Here is a 22,954-nt window from a genome sequence, read left to right as displayed (position 1 = left end):
TCCAGCCACATCAAATGAGAAAGAAAAGCCGAGACACACTCTCCAGGTAACTACCAACCCCAGCAAAGTGCCATCTTTGAGCAGAAATCCCCTAGTTCCCTCCTCCTGAGGAGCAAATGAGTTGGCATCCACCTCTAGCATTCCAAACTTTAATGACTTTTGGGGTGGTTTCATGAGGAACTGGCTTTTGTCTTACTTATTTTGGAGTACTGACAGAATTCAGCATACTTGAGGAACCTGAGGATGGCTAAAACAAAAAAGCAAGCTAGACTAGATGCAAGTTTGAGAGACCTTCCAAATCTTTGGATAAGCTGCTTGGTGGTATTCTCCTGCAAGAGACTAGTTAGTGAAGACTATGAGAAGTGACTGTCTAATGTGCAGACAGTAATGCAGAATGTCAAGGAAAATGAAAACAGGATATTTATGATTTAACTGAAAGATATTTACAGTCATAAAGATCATCACTGGGGTTAGGTGAACAATTAAAAATGATGCAGGAATTTCAACAAAAAGGCATACAATTTAAATGTCTCAAACAGAAACAGAGCTAAAGAATATAGTATTTGAACTGAAAACTCATTATAAAGTGTTCAGTAACAGACTAGATCAAGCAGAAGAAACAGTGAACTACAAGATAGGTTACTGGAAATTATTCAGTCAGCAGAGAAAAAGTAAGAAGGGAAAAAGAAAAAAGTTTAAGGGACATATGGAACACCATGAAGATGACCAATATATATGCAGCATAGGAGTCCTAAAGGGAAGAGAAAGAGAGAAAGGACTAGAAAACTTATTCAAAGTAACAAAGGAGGAAAACTTCCCAAATCTGGGGAAGGAAGTGGACATAAAAATCATGACATATGAAGAACCTCAAATAAAAGAAAAAAACCCTCACACTGACACATACTATAAACAAGTTGCCAAAATTCAATGATGAGAGAGTTTTGAAAGCAGCAAGAGAAAGAAATTTGTCACTTAACATGGAAACCCCTAAATACTATCCACAGATTTTTAAGCAGAAACTTTGCAGAAGAGAATGAGAAAATATACTCAAAAGTTCTTGAACAAAAGAACCAACCTAGAACCTATACTCATCAAAACCTTCTTTCAAAAATGAAGGAGAGGTAAAATTTCCCCACACAAACAAAACAAAATATTCTTCATCACTTGTACTGCCTTACAAGAAATGTTAAAGGGAGTTCTTCAACCTGAAATAAAAGCACCATAAACAGCAACATGATAGTATGAGAAGGAACAAAACCCTTTTGTAAAGGTAAATATATAGAAAACTACAGAATACTGTATTATGTGATGGTGGTACAAAATGGCATTTTTAATATAAAAGATAAACAACAAAGTATTAACATTAAGTATAAGTAAAAATATGTTAACAGATACACAATGTAAATATATATAAATTGTGACATTAATCACATAAACTGGGGGGTATTTAAAGTGTAGAAATTTGTATGTGATTGAAGTTGTTATCAGCTCAAAATAGACTGTTATAAGATATTTTACTTAAGTCCTATAGTATATAGTAACCACAAAAAACTTGTAGGTGTTATATAAAGGAAAAAAATAGAGGAATCAAAATATACAAAAAAGAAGGAAAAACAAAGAATACAATAGGATAGGAAAATAGGAACAAAAATCTATAAGACAAACAAAATAATGAACAAAATCACAATAGTCAGTCAGTTCCTATCAATAGTTACTTTAAATGTGAATGGATTAAACTCACCAAAGACTTAGAATCACTGAATGGATTTAAAAAATAATATCCAACTCTGTGCTCTCTAAAAGAATCTCACTTCAGATTTAAGGACACACACAGGCTGAAAGCATATAGATGGAAAAAGGTACCCTAAGCAAATGGTAGTTGCAAGAGAGGGATCACTATAATTAGGCAAAATAGACTTTAAGTCAAAAATTGTTACAAGAGACAGGAGGAATGTGATACATTCATAAAGGGATCAATCCACCATGAATATATAATAACTATAAATATATATATACACAATGCCAAAGCACAAAATATATAAAATAAACACTGACAAAATGGTCAGTTAATCTTCGACACAGGAATCAAGAATATACAACGGAGAAAAGACAGCCTCTTGATCAAATGATGCTGGGAAAGCTGGACAACCACATGTAAATCAGTGAACTTAAAACACTCCAGAAGACCATATATGGGAATAAATTCAAAATGGCTTAAAGAGTTAAACATAAGACAAGACTTTATAAAACTCCTAGAAGAAAACATAGGCAAAACTTTCTGTGATATAAATCTCAGCAGTGTTCTCCTAGGGCAGTCTACACAGGCAATAGAAATAAAAGCAAAAATAAACAAATAGGGCCTTATGAAATTTATAAGCTTTTACACAGCAAAGAAAACTGGAAACAAAAAGATAACCTATAGAATAGGAGAAAATATTTGCAAATGATGCAAATAGCAAGGGCTTAATTTCTATAATATACAAACAGCTCATAAAACTCAATAACAAAAAAAACCCAATCAAAAAGTGGGCAGAAGATCTAAACAAACATCTCTCCAATGAAGATATAAATGGCCAATAAGCAAGTGAAAATATGCTCAATATCGCTAATTATCAGAGAAATGCAAATCAAAACTACAATGAGGTATTACCCTACACCAGTCAGAATGGCCATCATTAAAAAGCCCACAAGCAATAAATGCTGGAGAGGGTGTGGAGAAAAGGGAATGTGGTAGGAATGTAGTTTGGTGCAGCCATTAAAAAAAACAGAACGTAGATTTATGAAAAAGTGAGTAACAGACTTACTATATGATCCAGCAATCCCACTCCTGTTCATATAATCACAGGAAACTCTAATTTGAAAAGATACATGCACTCCAATGTTCATAGCAAAACTATTTACAATAGCCAAGACACAGAAGCAACATAAATGTCCATAAACAGATGACTAGTTAAAGAGGTTGTGGCATGTGTATACAATGGAATACTACTCAGCTATAAAAAAGAATGAAATAATGCCATTTGCAGCAACATGGATGGACCGGGAGATTGTATTACTAAGTGAAGTAATCCAGAAAGAGAAAGAAAAATATACCACATGATATCACTTATATGTGGAATCTTAAAAATGGACACCAATGAACTTATTCATAAAACAGAAAGACTCACAGACATAGAAAACAAACTTACAGTTTCCAAGGGGCAAAGAGGGTGGTGGTAGAGGGATGAATTGGGAGTTCCGGATTTGCAGATACTAACTACTATATATAAAATAGGTAAACAACAAGGTCTTACTGTATATCACCAGTAACTACATTCAATACCTTGTAATACCTTCTAATGAAAATTCAATATTTTGTAATAGCTTATGATGAAAAAGGAATGTATATAATGAAATATCCCTTTTCATATACTAAGTGAATCATGCTGCTGTACACCAGAACCTAACACAATATTGTAAACTGACTATACTTCAATTAAAAAAAAAGAGAGAGAAGAGAGAACACTTTCAAATTCACTTTATGAAGCCAGCAATTCTGTGATACCAAAGGCAGACAGAGACACCACAAGAAAGAAAAGTTCAGATCAATATTCCTTATGATGACATATGCAAAAATCCTCAGTAAAATACTAGCATAACAAACTCAACCGCACATTAGAAGTATCATACGTCATGGCTACGTGGCATTTATCCCTCTGATGCAGGGATGGTTCAACATGTAAAATTCAAACAATGTGATACACTACATTAGAACAACGAAGCATAAAAATCACATGATCATCTGAATAGCTGTAGAAAAAGCATCTGATCACATTCAACACCCTTTCATTATAAAAACACTCAACAAACCAGGAATAATAAAGGCTATATGAAAACTGAGACATAACATCATAGTGGTGAAAAACTGAATGCTCTCTAAGAACAGGATCAAGGAAGGATCACACAGCTGATGTCCAACATCACACTAGAAGTCCTTGCTAAGAAAGTAGGCAATAAAAGGAAATAAAAGGCATTCAAATCAGAAGGAAGAACTAAAATTATATCTGTTCGGAGATGACATGGTATTATACACAAAAAAATAAAGATTCTACACCTAAAAACCCATTAGAACTAATAAGTAAATTAGTAAATTTTCAGGACATAAAGTCAGCATGCAAAAATCAGTTGCATTTCTATGCACTAACAATAAACCATGTGTAATGAAAATTAGAAACACAACACCACTTATAGCAGCATGGAAAATACTGATATGGTAGAAATAACTAAGGAAATGAAAAGATTATACACTGTACAATACAAAACATTGCTGAAAGAAATTCTGAGACACAAAGAAATGGAAAGACATTTCAAGTTCATAAATTTGAAGAATTAATACTGTTAAAAGGTCCATACTACACAAAGCCATCTACATTTCAATGCAGTATCTATCAAAATACTAATAATTTTTTTTACAGAAATAGAAATCAACAATCCTACAATTCGTAAGGAACCACAAGGTTCCAAATAGCCAATGCAATCTCAAAAAAGAAGGACAAGTCTGAAGGCATCACACGTCCTGATTTCAAAATATATTACAAAGCTATAGTAATTAAAAACTTGGAACTATATTCAATATCTTTTAAAAACCTTTAATGAAAAACAATATGAACAGAATATATGTATGTATATGCATGACTGGAAAGTTGTGCTGTAAACCAGAAATTGACACACCATAACTGAAAAAACACACCATTGGAAAAAAACCCCACCTTATTAGACTAACCTAAAAATAGACACAGAATAATGGAACAGTTTAGAGAACTCAGAAATAAATCCAAGCTTATAGAGTCACCTAAACTTTGACAAGTATGCCAAGATTACACAATGGGCAAAGAAGAGTCTCTTCTACAAATAATCCTGGAAAAATAGATATCTACGTGCAGAAGAATCAAATTAGACCTTATCTTACACCACACACAAAAAGCAACTAAAAATGGGTTCAAGACTAAATGTAAGACCTGAAACTATAAACTTTCTGAAGAAAACGTACAGTATGAGATTCATGATAGTTTTGACAATGATTCCATGGATATGACACTAAAAGCACAGGCAGCAAAAGCAAACTTAGACAAGTGGGACTATATAAAAACAAAAAGCTACACAAAAACAAACAATCAATAAGGTTAAAAGGCAACATATAGAATGGGAGAAAATATCTGCAAGTCATATCTGATAAGACATTAATCTCCAACATATACAGAAACTCTTACAACTCAATAGTAAAGGATTAATCCAATTTAAAAACAGGCAAAGGACTAGAAGAGTTGTATATCCAAAGAAAAACAGCAATGGCAAACAAGTATATGAAAAGGTGCTCGACATCACTGATCATCAGAGCAATGTAAATCAAAACCACCATGAGATACCTCCTTACACCTGTTAGGCTGGATATTATAAAAAGAAAGAAAACAAGTGTTGCAAGGGTGTGAAGAAACTGAAACTCATGTATGCGGTTCATGGGAATACAAAATGGTGCAGCTTCTATGGAAAACAGAATAGAGTTGCATCAAAAAACTAAAAATAGAATTACCATGTAACCCAGAAATTCCACTTTTGACTATTTAACAAAATAATTGAAATTAGGATATTCAGGAGATATTACACTTTTATATTTGAGTTGGCATTATTCAATATAGACAAGATGTGGAAAATCCTAACTGTTCCACCAATGGATAAATGGGGAAAATGTGGTATTTAACAAATGAATATGTACGCAAAACAGAAACAGATTCACAAACCTGTTAAAAAAACTAGTGGTTACCAGTGGGGACAGGGAATGTGGGATGGGTAAATTAGAATGGGGTTAAGAGATACAAACTAAGATTATAAAATAAAAAGCAACAAGCATATATTTTATAGCAAAGGGAATTACAGCCATTATCTTGTAATAACATTTAACATAGTATATTCTCTAAAAATACTGGATCACTATGCTGTATGCATGAAACTAATAAAATAATGTAAATCAACTATACTTCAATGAAAAAAATCCTTTAAAATTTCAAAAATAAAAGAAAGAACAATGGGGAAAATGTAATATGTACATATAATGGAATATTATTCAGCCTTAAAAAATTAGGAATTTATGTAGTATGTTACAACATGGATGAACGTTGAGATATTATCCTAAGTCAACTTAAGTCAGTTACAGAATACAAATACTGCATGATTCCACGTATATGAGGTACTCAAAATAATGAAATTCTTGGGTTAAAAGAATTAAATCATGGTTGCTGGAGGCTGGAGAGTAGGAGAAAGGGTCAGTTGCTAATCAATGGATATATAAAAGCTATAAATGACAAACCTACAGCCAGCATAGTACTCAACGGTGAAAAACTCAAAAGCCTCCCACTAAAATCTGGGACAAGACAAGGATGCCCACTATCACCACTCCTATTCAACATAGTCTTGGAAGTCCTAGCCACAGCAATCAGGCAAGAGAGAGAAATAAAAGGGATCCAAATTGGAAAAGAAGAGGCAAAAGTGTCAACATATGCAGATGACATGATACTATATACAGAAAACCCTAAAAGGTCCACACAAAAACTACCAGAACTACTCGAAGAATTCAACAAGGTAGCAGGTTACAAGATTAACGTTCAAAAATCAGTTGCATTTCTTTACACTAATGATGAATCAACAGAAAAAAAAAAAAAAGTAAAGAAACAATCCCCTTTAGAATGGCACCCAAAGTAATAAAATACCTAGGAATAAATCCAAGCGAAGAGGTGAAAGACTTATACATGGAAAACTATAAAACACTGATTAAGGAAATTAAAGAAGACTTAAAAAAAAATGGAAAGATATCCCATGCTCCTGGATTGGAAGAATCAATATTGTTAAAATGGTCATACTGCCCAAGGCAATCTACAGATTTAATGCAATCCCTATCAAATTACCCAGGACATATTTCATAGAACTAGAACAAATCATAATAAAATTTATATGGAATCACAAAAGACCTAGAATTACCAAAGCATTACTGAAGAAAAAGAGAGGCTGGAGAATTCAGACTTCAGACAATACTATAGAGCTACAGTAATCAAAACAGCATGGTACTGATACAAAAACAGACATATGGACCAGTGGAACAGAATAGAGAGCCCAGAAATGAACCCACAAACTTTTAGTCAACTAATCTTCAACAAAGGAGGCAAGAATATATAATGGAATAAAGATAGTCTCTTCAGCAAATGTTGTTGGGAAAACTGGACAGCAGCATGTAAAGCAATGAAGCTAGAACACTCCCTTACACCATATACAAAAATCAACTCAAAATGGATCAAAGACTTAAACATAAGACAAGATACAATAAACCTCCTAGAAGAAAATATAGGCAAAACATTATCTGACATACACCTCAAAAATGCTCTCCTAGGGCAGTCTACCCAAGCAATAGAAATAAAAGCAAGAATAAACAAATGGGACCTAATGAAATTACAAGCTTCTGCACAGCAAAGGAAACCATAAGTAAAACAAAATGACAACCTACAGAATGGGAGAAAATTTTTGCAAAAGATAAAACTGTTGGTGGCGCGATATCATGTACACACGAACACCGTGTGGAGAGAAGCGAAGCAGTTCTCTGATTATTGATTTTCAGAAAAGGATTTATATAGGACATGCATGGTGCCTCACATATCATCTAAGTTATAACAATGTTAATAATCTTAAGCTATTTAGGTCCCCAAGCTCCTGTAGTAGGCACAGGATGTTACATGATCAAGGACAGATTGTTAGAAAGTTCGTCACGAAACTTCATTAAGTAGGCCATCTCTTATCCAGCCAGCTGTGCCTGTCTTAGGTTGTCCTCCTCTGAGGATCTTACCCGTCACTGGCTATCCAGCCATCCATACTGGATACATTAAGTAGGCCATTTCTTATCCAGCCTCGATACGTGACATTCCTCACAGCTTGTTTATCAGTTCAGCCCATGGTTTATTCTCTAGAGCCTTCAGCTGGGGGCCTACAGAGACTGACAAAGGCTTGATCTCCAGAATATATAAGCAGCTCATACGACTTAATAAGAAAAAAATAAACCCAATCCAAAAATGGGCAGAACACTTAAACAAGCAATTTTCCAAGGAAGAAATACAAATGATCAATAGGCACATGAGAAATGCTCAATATCACTAATTATCAGAGAAATGCAAATCAAAACTACAATGCTGTATCGCCTCACACCAGTCAGAATGGCCATCATTCAAAAGTCCACAAATGGCAAATGCCAGAGAGGCTGTGGAGAAAAGAGAACGCTCCCACACTGCTGGTGGGAATGCAGTTTGGTGCAGCCACTGGAAAACAGTATGGAGATTCCTCAAAAGACTAGGAATAGACTTACCATATGACCCAGGAATCCCGCTCCTGAGCATATATTCAGAAGGAACCCTACTTCAAAAAGACACCTGCGCCCCAATGTTCATAGCAGCACTATTTACAATAGCCAAGACATGGAAACAGCCTAAATGTCCATTGACAGATTACTGGATAAAGAAGATATGGTATATTTATAAAATGGAATACTATTCAGCCATAAAAACCAACAACATAACACCATTTGTAGCAACATGGATGTCCCTGGAGTGACATTCTAAGTGATGTAAGCCAGAAGAGAAAGAAAAATACCATACAAGATTGCTCACATGTGGAATCTAAAATAAATAAATACATACATACATACATACATACATACATACATACATACATACATACAAAACAGAAACAGACTCAGACACAGAATACAAACTTGTGGTTGCCAAGGGGGAGGGTGGTGGGAAGGGATAGACTGGGAGTTCAAAATTTGTAGATACTGACAGGCATATGTAGAATAGATAAATAAGATTATACTGTATAGCACAGGGAAATATATACAAGATCTTGTGGTAGCTCACAGTGAAAAAAAAGTGACAATAAATATATGTATGTTCATACAGAACTGAAAAATTGTGCCGTACACTGGAATTTGACACAACATTGTAAAATGACTGTAACTCAATAAAAAAATGTTAGAATAAAACGAAAGAACAATGGGGAAAATGTAATATATACATATAACGGAATATTATTCAACCTTAAAAAATTAGGAATTGATGTAATATGTTACAACATGGATGAACGAGGAGTTATTACCCTAAGTCAACTTAAGTCAGTTACAGAATACAAATACTGCATGATTCCATGTATATGAGGTACCTAAAATAATGAAATTCTTAGATTAAAAGAATTAAATGGTGGTTGCTGGGGGATGGAGAGTAGGAGAAAGGGTTAGTTGCTAATCAATGGGTATGAAAATTCAGCTATACAAGAAGAATATATTCTAGATGTCTACCTTGTAACATTGTGCCTATAGATAGCAAACCTGCATTGTACACTTAAAAATGTGTTATTAAGGGTAAAACTTATGTTAAGTGTTCTGACCTTAATAAAACACAAATGTAAAAACTCAAGGAGAAATAGATAATCCAATAGGCTTTTTTTCTATTATATAAATTGAATTAATAATTGTTATAGAAGAAAAATTACAACGCCAAGGTGGGTTCACAGGTGAATTCTATCTAACAACTCTCTACAATCTCTTTCAGGATATAGTAGTAGAGGACATTCTCCCTGAATCATATTATGAGGTGAGCATTAGCCTAATTCCTAAATCAGACAAAAACAGTATAAAAGAGGAAAAGCAGAGACCAGTATTTCTCATGAACTTAGATGCAAAAACCCTCAGCAAAATATTAGCAAACCAAATCCAGCAACGTCCAAGTAAGATTTATTCCAGGTATGCAAGACTGGTTCAATATTTGAAAGTCAATGAATGTATCACAACATTTTATATTATGTATGAAAATCATCTGACAAAACTCAAAACTCACTCATGACAAAACTCTCAGCAAACTATGAATAGAGGGAAACTTCTTTGACTTGAGAAAGAACATCTACCAAAAAAAAAAAAAATCACTGCTAACATCATTGTTAAAGTGAGAAACTAGAAGCTTTCCTGCTAAGATCAGGTGTAAGGCAAGATGTCACCTCTCATCATTATTTGACAAATAACTGAAATACTTTGATATAAATCTGATAAAATCTGTACAAGTTATAGTTGAAGAAAACTATAAAACTCTGATGAAAGAAATCAGAGGAACTAAACAACAGAAGTCTCAATATTGTTTAGATATCAGTTCTTTCCAATCTACAGATTTAATGTAATCCCAATAAAAATATCAGCAAGTTGTTTTTTTAGATATCAACAATCTTTTCTAAAGTGTATGTAGACAGGTAAAGACCCAGAAGAGCCAACACAATAATGAAGAAGAACAAAGCCAGAGCACTGACACTGACACTGACACTATCTGACTTCAAGACTTACTGTAAAGCTTCAGTGATCAAGACAGTGTGGTACTGATGAAAGCACAGACAAATGGATCAGTGGAACAGAAGAGTCCAGAAATAGACAAAAATATTGTCAAGTGAACTTTGACAAAGGGGCAAAGAAATACAGTGGAGACAGGGTCTTTTTGATGAATTTTTTCCAACTACTGAATATCCTTTCTCTCTCTCTCTCTCCAATCCACCCCCACACAATCTTACACCTTTCACAAATGTTAACTCAAATGGATCACAGAACAAAATGTAAAATGTACCCAATGAGTTGAAGACTTATATCCCATAAAAACCTGCAAATGAAAGTTTATACTTCCTTTATTCATAACTGCCAAAACTTGGAAACAGCCAAGATGTCTTCAATAGGTGAATGGATAAACAAATTGTAGTACACGCATACAAATGAATGTTACTTTGGTTTGGTTTTGTTTTAAGAAATGAGCTATCAAACCGTGAAAACACATGGAAGAACCTTATGAAAATTACTAAGTGTGAGAAACCAATCTAAAGACTGCATAGTGGGATTCCAAATATATGACTTTCTGGGAAAGGGAAAATTATGGACACAGGAAAAAGATGTGGTTGCCAGGGACTTGGTGTGAGGGAAGGATGAATAAGTGAATCATAGTGGATTCTTAGGGCAGTGTAACTATTCTGTATACTACAGAGGTGGATACAAGTCATAATGGTTTTGTCAAAACACATAGAATGTATGACACAATGAGTGAAGTTTATGTAAACCATGGACTTTGGTTGAAATTTGTGAGTCAGTGCTGGTGCAGTGATTGAAACATTGGCACCACACTGGTAAGCACTGTTTCTAAGAGAAGCTTTGTGGGGAGTATATGGGAACTGTATACTTTCTGCTCAGTTTGGATGTGAACCCAAAACTTGTCTAAAAAATGAATTCTAATTATTTAAAAGAAAAGATCCAGCTCTAATCCACAACTCTAGCCAAGACGAGGTCTGCATTCCTCTGTGACTGTGGAGGGCTTAATGCTGATGCCATCAAGATCACTTGGAGAGCAGTGGGAATTCCATTTCATGTGAGATATCAGTAAAGTGGGTGGTGAACAACCAGGATTCTAAGATAAGGTCTCATACTGATGCACTGGTGACAGTTCAACTCACTGAGACATAACACTGTTCACTTGAAAAAATAAACTTCAAATGAGTTAATCTCAGAGATCCCTTCCATCTTTAAATCTATGATTCTTTCATTCTATAAAAAGAAAGAGCCAGTCAGAGCCTCAATGGAAGGAAGTCGGTGCAGAGCAGGACACTCCTTTCTCAAGGAATAACATGGTTGCTAAAAAGAGTAACTGAGCTTATTTTATTCCAAATAAGCTAATGTGGTTCTATTAGAGTCAGAGCCATGTGAGTTAGACAGCAAATTAGTGCTTCAGTTTTTCCTGGTTAAATTGTTCATGGACACCTGGGTTCACTCAAGTTCTAAAGGTTACAAAACCAAACTTTTCTGACCCCAGTTTAATAAACTGGTGCTGTAATTATTAACTATGTTAATATTTATTTTGAAAGTCACTGATAAGGGTGAATCATGAAAAATTAAACAATGGTAACCCTCAATAAATGTTGGTGTACTCGGCTGAACTGAATGTTTTGCTGGAAGGAAGGGTCTGAGACTAAGGAACATAGGTTCCAATCTGCACTCTAATACCTGTAGTGTGTGTGTCCTTGCCTTAAATACTGAATCTCCAAGACCTGCTTCTTCATGCCTAAGATGGGAATCATTTATATAAGGCAAAGTTAATAAAGACAATCAAATGAAATATATGATGGGCATGAAAATTCTGTGTAAATATCCATCTCCCTGAAAGAATTCACATTTGTACATGTATTATCACTAGTGATCTAGAAATTATGTCATTCCAGAGATATTTAGACCCTCATGAGCATCGCAATTCCTCTCCTGTTTAGTTGTGCATCTTGGGGTGCTTCTGTGCTGTCAGTACATTTAATGAAGTCCCAGCCTCCTCTTCTATAGTGCTTTGCAACTGCTGTTTCTTCCATAATTTCCCTTCTTTGGTATGCATCCATTAGTGCACTATTTCTGACAATGACAGACCAGAAAAGCAGCAGTATGAGCTATGTCTGGATGTGACTGAGATGCAGGGAAAGATATGGTGTCTCAAACTTTCCCACTGAATTGTTTTTCAGTAACACTGAGATTTTGAGGTTGGGTTACTATTAGTTACACTGAGCAAATTTCAACTCTACAGTGATGGAGAGGAAATAGTGTGTATTTTCTTTTTCTTTATTAATTGCACTATAGTTTATTTATAATATTAGTTTCAGATGTACAACACAGTGATCCAGTATTTTACATATACAAAATAATGGCTTTATTTCCCTGTGCTGTACAATGTATCCATTTTGCTTATCTATTTTATACATAATAGTTTGTGTTACTTACTCCCAACCTCTATCTCACCCCTCCCCAGTACGTTCTCTCCCTTGACTACTAGTTTGTTCTCTACATCTGTGAGTGTTTCTGTCTTGTTATATGCATTGATTTGTCTTATTTTTAAGATTCCACATGTGTTAACGTAAAGTATTTGCATAATACTTTAATGCATAATACTCTCCAAGTCCACCCATATAGTTGCAGATAGTAAAATTTCATTTTTTATGGCTTAGTAATATTCGAAAGTGTGTGTGTGTATATGTGTGTGTGTATACACACACATACATATATACCTACTATTCTTTTATCTGTTCATCTGTTTATGTTCACTTAGGCTGCTTCCATATCTTCGCTATTGTAAATGATGCTGCTGTAACTGTTGGTGTGCATGCATCTTTTCAAATTAGTTTTTGGTGTTCTTGGATTTATACCCAGCAGCGGAACTGCTGGATCATATTTTTAGTTTTTTGAGAAACCTCCGTACTGTTTTCCACAGTGTCTGCACCAATTTATACCCCCATCAATAGTGTACAAGGGTCCTTTTTCTCCACATCCTCTCTAACAGTTGTTATTTGTGGTCTTTTTGATGATAGCCATTCTGACAGGTGTGAGGTGATATCTCATTGTGGTTTTGATGTGCATTTCCCTGATAATTACCAATGTTGAGCATTTTTCATGTTCCTGTTGGTCATCTGTATGTCTTCTTTGGAAAAATGTCTATTCAGGTCTTCTGCACATTAACCCCTAATCAGTCATGTCATTTGCAAATACTTTCTTCCATTCAGTAGATCATCTTTTCACTTTGTTAATGGTTTCCTTTGCTGTGCAAAAGCTTTTCAGTTTAATTAGGTACCATTTGTTTATTTATGCTTTTGTTTCCTTTGCCTTAAGAGACAAATCAAAAAAATATTACTATGATTTATCAACATTGTTCTGCTTATGTTTTCATCTAGGAGTTTTATGGTTACAGTCTTACATTTAGGTCTTTAATCCATTTTGAGTTGGTGTACATTGTGTCAGAAGAAATAATGGAAGATAACACTTATTATTATTCTGAATTGATCTAACAGAATAGTCTATCTGAAAATATAATTACAATAATGTATTTTGTGATTATAGATTATGGATAAGTGAAGTGAATGACAGCAACGATATCAGTGATAGGGGAGAGGTCTTAGGCATACTTTGTCAAAAGGAAATTATACTTCATATGAAGCAGTATTGGGTTATTTAAAAACTTGACTTGAATTAGTTATAAATGTATCTGGGAAACCACAAAAAAAGAAGTGATAAAAATAGTTTTAAGTACTATGTTAATAAAGGAGAGAAGCAGAGTCATGTCAGAAGCATGGTGGCTTAAAACATTCCTTCTTTCTCTCCTCTAACAGCAACCAGAGATCTATCCATGAACAAAATGCCTCACTGGGAGCTGTGCAGCCCAGCAAATCAAAACTATAATGAGGTATCACCTCATACCAGTCAGAATGGCCATCATTCAAAAGTCCACAAATGATAAATGCTGGAGAGGGTGTGGAAAAAGGGAACCCTCCTACACTGCTGGTGGGAATGCAGTTTGGTGCAGCCATTGTGAAAAACAGTATGGAGATTCCTCAAAAGACCAGTAATAGACTTACCATATGACCCAGTAATCCCACTCATGGGCATATATCCCTAATTCAAAAACACACCAGCACCCCGATGCTCATAGCAGCACTAGTTACAATAGACAAGACATGGAAATAGCCTAAATGTCCATCAACAGATGACTGGATAAAGAAGCTGTGGTACATTTATACAATGGAATACTATTCGGCCATAAAGGACAACATAATGCCATTTGTGGCAACATGGATGTCCCTGGAGAACTGTCATTCTAAGTGAAGTAAGCCAGAAAGAGAAAGAAGAATACCATATGATATCACTGATGGTGGAGGAGGGGAAGGGGGAGGAGGATGAGGAGGAATGAACTTAAATACAAGACAGAAATAGACTCAGACATAGAATACGAATTTGTGGTTACCAGGGGGTAGGGAGGTGTGAAGTGACAGACTGGGAGCTCGAAATTGGTAGGTACTGACACATATATATAGAATAGATAAACAAGTTTATACTGTATAGCACCAGGAAATATATACAAGATCTTGTGGTAGCTCACAGTAAAAAAGAACGTAAAAATGAATATATGTATATTTATATATGATTGAAAAATTCTGCTCTACACCAGAAATTGACACAACATTGTAAACTGCCTATAACTCAATAAAATCTTTAAAAATTTAAAAAATTTAAAAAAGAACATATGTTTTGTAAAGCACTTTGTGATGTATATAATTCTAGTGATAACTGAGATCCTTATGACCACTAAATTTCATCTCCTGTTCAGTTCTGCTTGTTGTGGTTCTGTGCTGTGGGTCTGTTTAATGAAGTCCCTGACTCCTGTCCTCCACTGAATCCAACCTGTTGCTCTGTGTAAAAAATCTCCCTTCCTTGCTGTTGATGACACGTTGAAATGAACATAGATTAACCACAGTTCAGGCTTACAGATGTGGAGTCAGGCAGCCATTGAGGATCTGGTGTCAGGCATGTCTCTGCACCAGTGAGAACTTGAACTTTCTTTGACCTGTACCAGACCCAAGGACACCACCAGCCATATTCAGAACAACACCTGCCAGCTGCACCCTATGGTCTCCCCTGGTAACTATGCAACCATTTTGAACCCCAACCAATCCTTACTTAACAGGAACCCTTACTACTTGCCAGCTCCAATTGATAATCCTTAACAACAACAAAAACTCATATTCTAATTGTAACTTTGCGGTTTTTACCTTTATAAGACTGTCCCATTTTGTAGGCTGGCTGAACACAGTTCACACATTTACAATTCCGTGTCTCTCAGGCTACAGTCCTAACAAATTCCCAGTGAAGTCCTTTCATTTGAACCTGCATTTTCTAAAATGTTTTATTAACACTGTGCCTGCTTCATTCTAGTATTCCTGACAAAGACAAACTCCAAGAGGCAACAGAAGCAATTGTATCTGGAAGCAACTGGGAGGTGTAAGCCATAGTTTCTCAAGGCTTCCCCACAAAATTCTTAAGATTGGCTCTTCCCTGTTACCCGAACAAATTTACCTCAATGAAGGAGAAAGGAGAATCCCTATTTATTATTTCCTCTCTTGAGAATTGATGATGAGTCCAGGGTCCAGGACATCTACTTAATATGAAGCCCCTTATTTGATAAACAGTCATTAGGATGTATATCCAGAGTAACATGTGTGGAGGGGTTAGTAGAAATTTTCACATATTGAGGTATGGATAAGTCATTCTCATTCATACATGATTTGAACTGAACTTTATGTTAACTAGAACAGCCTGTCTTACGGTCTTGGGTTTATCATACATTAAACATCTACTTTAACCATTAAAGAAGACAATGCATTATCCAGAAGTAGAGAATGTCCAGTCTGAAGACAGAGATAAAAGGCCTCCCTTTTATGGCACTCACGCTAGCAGTCCTTCAAAGACAAGGTTCCCTTCCCAGCTGCCATGGCCATGCTGAATTGTATACATGCTAATCTGTCCCTTTTGAAACCTTGAAGGAATGCACTACTGCCATGATTGATGTATATTCTTTGACATGACAAGATACAAAACACTGATGAAAACCAAGTCTTTCTGGAACAGTTTCTCAAGGCTACAGAGAGGCAGTCTCCTGGGCTATAGTTCTCACTCTGACTTGGATAAAATTCTCTGCTATTCCTGATTATAGACTGGTTATTGATTTTTTTTGTGTGTTAACAGTGGTTCAGTTTTGTGTCGCTAAAGTTTTTCTTAAGGTAGCTATGGTAAAGAGTGAGTATATCACAATGGGCATCAGAAAACCTCACTTTTATTATTCATGAGCTGTATGACATTGGAAAGCTCTCCTGTTCTCCCAGAATCTCATTTTTCCCCATTTAAAAAGCACAAAATAGTAATCTCTACCTTCCAGTGTTTTTTTTGGGGGGGGGGGAAGATGCCAGTGAAAATGCATGTAACTTTAGTTAACTACTTTATTTGTGGCTGGTCATTCAAGATGTTTGAATTATGTTAGTGTTAACCAAGAATTCTAAGAACAGAGACCTAGTTTAAATAAAGAGGTATTTGACTGAGGTTTATTAGGGCTACAGCCTAGGAGACACAGATTAAGAAGCACTTGAACTGTGTTCTGCCAGACTGCAAAGTGGGGGAAGCTCATAAAGGCAAAAATCCACAAGTTACATACATACATTGTTTGTCAAGAATTGGCACTGGCATTAACAAGAAGTAAGGGTTCTTCAGTTAAAAAAAAAAAAACAACTGATTGGGGTTTGAAATGATTCCTTACTTGTGAAGTGAAAGGGTTCCAATCTTTCAAACTACGAGGTTGCAGCTAGGAGCTGCTAGCATATATTGTTTTAAAAATGACTAGTAGTGTCCTTGAGTTTGATACAGTTCAAAAAATTCAAGTTCTCAGTGATGCAGAAACAGACCCACATCCAACAATGGCTCCCCGTTTCTATCTTGGATGCCTGAACCATAATTACTCCACCTTCATATTTAAAGGCTCTTAAACATGTCATTATTGGCTATTTTATGTAGAGGCAGGTGTAATGTTAGCAGAGTACATTAAAATAATTTAAAATCTTTCGTTTTCAAGCACAACATATCCCAGTTTTACATATAGCATGACAAGACACACTTTTTAAATATGAATGGCATAGAATACACTCATTATCCTCAAAGTCATAAATTCAAAATGGTCACTGATTTGAATAGACTTTTGAGCTGTTTTTAACATCAAATTATTTATTTAAGTGGTTCTAAGTCCTGGCTGCATAGTGCAATCACTTTTTAAAAAAGAATTGTCAAACATGAAACTCAACCCAGTGCAACTAAACAAGAATCTCCAGAGTCATCACTGGACAGATGAAAAATAAGACTAAAGAACACTTTATTTTGATTTTCATCAATGGCCAAAGTCCACTCAGAATAGCACACAAAACAGATTAATTGATTGGTCATTTTGTACTCCAGAGAGGCACAGGTTGATTTAGCAAGGACTGTTATAAAAGCTTTAGATTCTACGCTCACAGTTGTCTAAGTAAGAAGAGGAGGCAACCATGGATCCAGTTGTGGTCCTGGTGCTCTGTCTCTCCTGTTTGCTTCTCCTTTCACTCTGGATCCAGAGCTCTCGGAACGGGAAGCTCCCGCCTGGCCCGACTCCTCTCCCAATTCTTGGAAATATCCTACAGTTAGATGTTAAGAACATCAGCAAATCCTTAAGCAAAGTAAGTAAGTTTAATGCTCCTCCAGTGTATTGCAAAGGGGAAGTAACTTAGCCCAACTGTTAAAATAAAACATGTTCCAGTGGGCACACTATTAAAACAGGTCATTATGAAGTAAATCATTCCCTGTAAATTTTGATATTTCTCTTACCTCTTCAGATCTGTCACTGTCATAAATACAAGAGTGAAATGATATATTCTGTGAGCAGAGAAACATTTAGGTCTTTGTGTGGTAGAATCACAATAATAAAGTGACAAAAGCGGGAAATAACACTTCCTTTGTTTCACAGTAATTTGGGGCTGAAGGTCAATGGTAAGTGAAATGTTTTCTGATTAGAAATTTCCTTGCAGAAGTCTTTCACTATAGAAGCTGTGTGTTTTGTTCAGATAGCCATGAAAACAAAACTTTCCTGAAGCAGCAAATTGTACCTAATGTTAAGGAAATAGCTCTGAGTTGAAGACAGGCATGAGTGAATGAAACAAAGGAGTAAGCAGCCGTGGCCCAACTGGTGGTAACAGTGTTCACGCGGATTCTGCACGAAGGTGCTGTCTGTACCTCATGAAGGCTGCAGGATGGATGATATTGTTCTGTGAGACGCTGCATGTCCCACACTGCCTCTGTGATGCTTGCTGTCTTTCTCTGTTAGTAATACCAGTGGATCTCAAAGTGGGTTGGGTATTAGAATGATCTGAATCTACTTGTTAAACTACAGAACTGTAGTGTTCATCACAGGGTGAGGGAATCAAAATTCTCACGGGAAGAGCTCTCTCTACAGGTGATTCTGAAGCAGTCCACCTGGTGTTGGCCCAAAGGTGGGCCTTGAGGATTGTTATAGTGCTTAATGATCAGAGGTTGGAGAAGAAGTGGTTCAATTTGCATCTTCTATGTAGTAGCCATGGGACACTAGAAATCAACTGCAATTTCCTGACTCCGGTCCTTATTTGTAAGTGGGACAAATAAACCTGCGAAAGGTGCTAATATGAGGATTAATTATAATCTGTATAGTAATTGTCTGGCCATTGCTTAGCACATTGCAGGCCACCCATAAATGGGGTCTACAGTAATCACCATCATATTTATTCATTAATTTCACAAATATTTCAGGCCGTATGGGACAGAATAAAAACATAAGCAGTAGGATGATAATGCATTCTGCATCAGGCCCAATATACTATCCAATAATGACTTATGCTATTATACACATCTCTATTAATAGCTCTCAAAAGTCCATGGACCTGTGTTCACTGTGTATTTTGGCATGAAGCCCACCGTTGTGCTGCATGGATACCAAGCAGTGAAAGAAGCCCTAATTGATCGTGGAGAAGATTTTTCTGGAAGAGGCAGGTTACCATTGACTGAAAGAACTAATAAAGGACATGGTAGGTGTTCATGTTTCATGTTCAGCATTGGGAATGGGGGTGGGGAGGGTGGAAAAGAGGAATTTGAAGGGCCCGTCAGGCACAGTTTGTTCTATCCACAAGGCTGGCAAGTGTCAGCTCACTCCTCCTTCCCTAGGACCTCCCTCCTAGTCTCTGTTTCCCCTCCTGGTAGGAATCGTGTTCAGCAATGGAAAGACATGGAAGGAGATGCGGCGCTTCTCCCTCATGACCCTGAGGAATTTCGGGATGGGGAAGAGGAGCATTGAGGACCGTGTGCAGGAGGAAGCCCGCTGCCTTGTGGAGGAGTTGAGAAAAACCAATGGTAAGTGAGTCTATACTCTAACTCTGATAGAACGCTCTGTCTTACCAGACTGCTTTCTCTCAAATGGCATCCTCAGAAAATTTCAGGGGTGGCCACATCTTCATACCAGTAGGGGGTGTCAGCCCTCACAGCAGGGAGGGTGTGAAGCAGAGAGCTATGTGAACTTTGTGTGTATCTCCGCTTGTCATATGTGTACACCTATGACAGTTCATACTCTGTGGTTATAAAAGGTCATTTTTTCATATTCTCCCCTGAACTGCTTTAAAATCACAAATCACAAAGAATAGTTTTGAGTCATTTTCTGAAAGAGTTAGAGTCAAGTCTTTCCTATATCATAAATGTGGCTATCTATTACAGAGCATTTCACCAGGGAATAGCTGTTAAATGGACAGGGTGGGAATGACCTCCTCACACCTCTGCAGAGCATGAAACAAGTGACATGTGCCCTCACTTAACTGAACTATATTTATATGGTCAGCCGCACAGACATGTCTGAGAGTTATTTCCAGGGCCTAGGCCTGCAGTTCTGGCCAGTACTAATGATGCCATCTATGATTCCAACTGAAACCCATCTGAGTGCACTTCTCATCAATTATGATTTCTCTCTAAAGGCAGCACTATTTTAAAGGTACCAGCATCCATTATTCTTGTTATGCAATACTCACTGTATTTCTATTTTGACAAAATATATGCTACAGTATAATTCTGCAAAATACACAAACACCAAGTTACAAAATGTTTTATTTAACTCGATTTCAACCTAATCAATACATCCTTACCCTGTCTTCTCTAAGTGGAATTTGACTCTCTTTTCAGTTTGCTAAACTCTGATCCATTTTTATCTGATTTTGGTAACAAATTTATGGTAATTATTTACCTCCTACTCCCAGGTCTAATGACCTGTAAAGTCTTTGTCACAATGACTGATTTTCAGATTGTATTACAAATTGCTCTGTTTTAAAATTCTTTCTTCAGGATTAAATGAAAGACTGAAAATCAAATATAGACAAAGAAATCCCCAAGGTTTTCCAAAGCATCCTCTACATATCAAGTGAAATAACACTTCTTTTAAAGCTTACAGGCCTGGAATACAAAGGAGCCTGGCATAGAAGCCTCTCAGGATACATGTTCCTTTTATTCTATGCCCTAACTTTTTTTGCAAAACTGAAAAACAAAATTTTATATTAAAAAAAAAACATAACATGACATCTCTCTTCTTAACACATTATTAAGTGTACATTACAATATCATTAAGTATTATGAAACTGTTGTACAGCAGGTCTCTAGAACTTTCATCCTGCATAAGCTGACCATCTCTACCCACTGTACTGTGACTCTCCTTTTCCTCTCCCCCAACGCCCTGGTAACTGGCATTCTACTTTCTGTTCCTATACGTTTGACTATTTTAGCTGCTTCATAAAAGTGGAATCAGGCAACATTTGTCCGTTTGTGATCAACTTCTTTCACTTAGCGTAATGTGCTCATGGGTCATCCATGGTGACAAGATTTCTTTCATTTTTATGGCTGAATAATGTTCCAGTGTATGCATTTACACATCTTTATTCATTAATCGTTGAGGGATATTTAGGTTGTCTCCACCTCTTGGCTACTATGAACATAGGAGGGCAAATATCTCTTTGAGTTCCTGAGTCAGATCTTCTGAATAAAAACTCAGAAGTGGGATTGCTGGGTAATATGGTAGTTCTATGTTTAACTCTTTGAGGAACCTCCATATTTTTTCCATATTACCTGCTGGTACCAGTATTCTACCAACCATGTAAAAGGATTCAATTTCTTCACATCCTCACCAATACTTATTTCTTCTTTTCCTTTTTTATTTGATAAAGGTCACCTGAATACATATGAAATGATATCTCATTGCTCTGATTTGCATTGTTTAATGTGAAGTGGATACCCTGATATTTTTTCTCTATTTGGTAATGCAAGTGCCTGACTTAATGCTCTGATTGCCAAGGCATCCATTTCAAAGAGGCAACCCTTCCAAGTTGGCTATCTAAAACAAACACATTACCAGCCACACTACTAGATAAAGAGGCAGGCTACCTCCTCCGATGGGGTCTCCTTTGTTTTAGAGATCTTGGTTGATTTTAATTACTGACCTTTAAGGGAACTAGATTTAACAAATTTTTCTCTTCTCATGCTTTAAATTCCAACTGTTATATAGCAATCTCACCAATAAAGAGTATTTAATCAACATACTGTACACCTAAAACAGATATGATATTATGAATCAACTATACTTGGATTGAAAATAAGAAACAATTGGGAGCTCCAGATACTCTAGGTCCCTACACTCAACTCCATTATAGTAGAATCCTAGGCTCTCCCTCTCCCTGCCTATAACCAAGCTATGGCCCAAAATATGCTCTGTAATTTCCAGGTTTGGTAAGTAATACACCCCTATTTTTTCAAGATTCCCTAATCATTACCACTGAAGGCCATCTTGCTTACTCAAAATAAGAATGCAAGGGCTGGTCCAACCACAATATTGGTTATTGACAGGCTGAGACCAGCACAAAAGTTCATGCTGAGTGATGTTAATCATCTTTTCATATACCTGTTGATCAGTCTTTATTTTTAAAAACAAACACAAGTTAAAGATATTATTTGACACATTAATGAGGAAATCAGTTCCCAACAATTGTAACGAGGTGTTACAACCAATTCAAAGGACAAGGGTCAAAAGGTAAAAGTTTATTTACAGTAAAAGTATGCTGATGTGAATGTGCAAATGAAGACAAAACTAGCTAGGAAACTCAACGGATCCTCTACTGGACAGAACAGAGTGTGTATGTCTATAGACAAGAATTATTTTGCATCACTATCTATTATTGAAAATTTAGAAAGTTGCAAAATAGCTCCCACAGAATCACAGAAGGGTCACCTATGGACCATGTGTACCATACACCTTCCCTACAATGGAGCTGTAACTACACCTACACATCTAGGTTAAAAATAAAACTCAACTTTCTTCAAAGGGCGTGGTCTACATTCAATATTTTTCCCCAACTTTACTAAGATATAATTGATATTGTGATAATGTGATGCCTTGTGATATTAAGTTTAACGTATACAGTATGTTGATTTGAT

The 22,954-nt window shown here is 36.1% G+C and overlaps 2 protein-coding genes across 5 annotated transcripts in view; one reads left to right on the top strand and one right to left on the bottom strand.

The window, feature by feature from the left end:
• The window catches only part of LOC123613150 (uncharacterized), a 129,340-nt gene that overhangs the window by 57,000 nt on the left and 49,386 nt on the right, over positions 1 to 22,954 (bottom strand). The window lies entirely within an intron of this gene.
• The window catches only part of LOC105081810 (cytochrome P450 2C19), a 32,119-nt gene continuing 27,073 nt past the window's right edge, over positions 17,909 to 22,954 (top strand). The window contains exons 1-3 of the mRNA XM_010971187.3: positions 17,909 to 18,144; positions 19,359 to 19,521; positions 19,694 to 19,843. Of these exons, the coding sequence (XP_010969489.1) occupies positions 17,977 to 18,144; positions 19,359 to 19,521; positions 19,694 to 19,843 (481 nt within the window). The 5' untranslated portion in view covers positions 17,909 to 17,976. The remainder of the gene's footprint in view (positions 18,145 to 19,358; positions 19,522 to 19,693; positions 19,844 to 22,954) is intronic.

Source organism: Camelus bactrianus, chromosome 11 (genome assembly GCF_048773025.1).
Source record: "Camelus bactrianus isolate YW-2024 breed Bactrian camel chromosome 11, ASM4877302v1, whole genome shotgun sequence".
NCBI classification, from domain to species: domain Eukaryota; kingdom Metazoa; phylum Chordata; class Mammalia; order Artiodactyla; family Camelidae; genus Camelus; species Camelus bactrianus.
The sequence above is the reverse complement of the archived record's forward strand: the minus strand, read 5'-3'. Positions and strand labels throughout refer to the sequence as shown.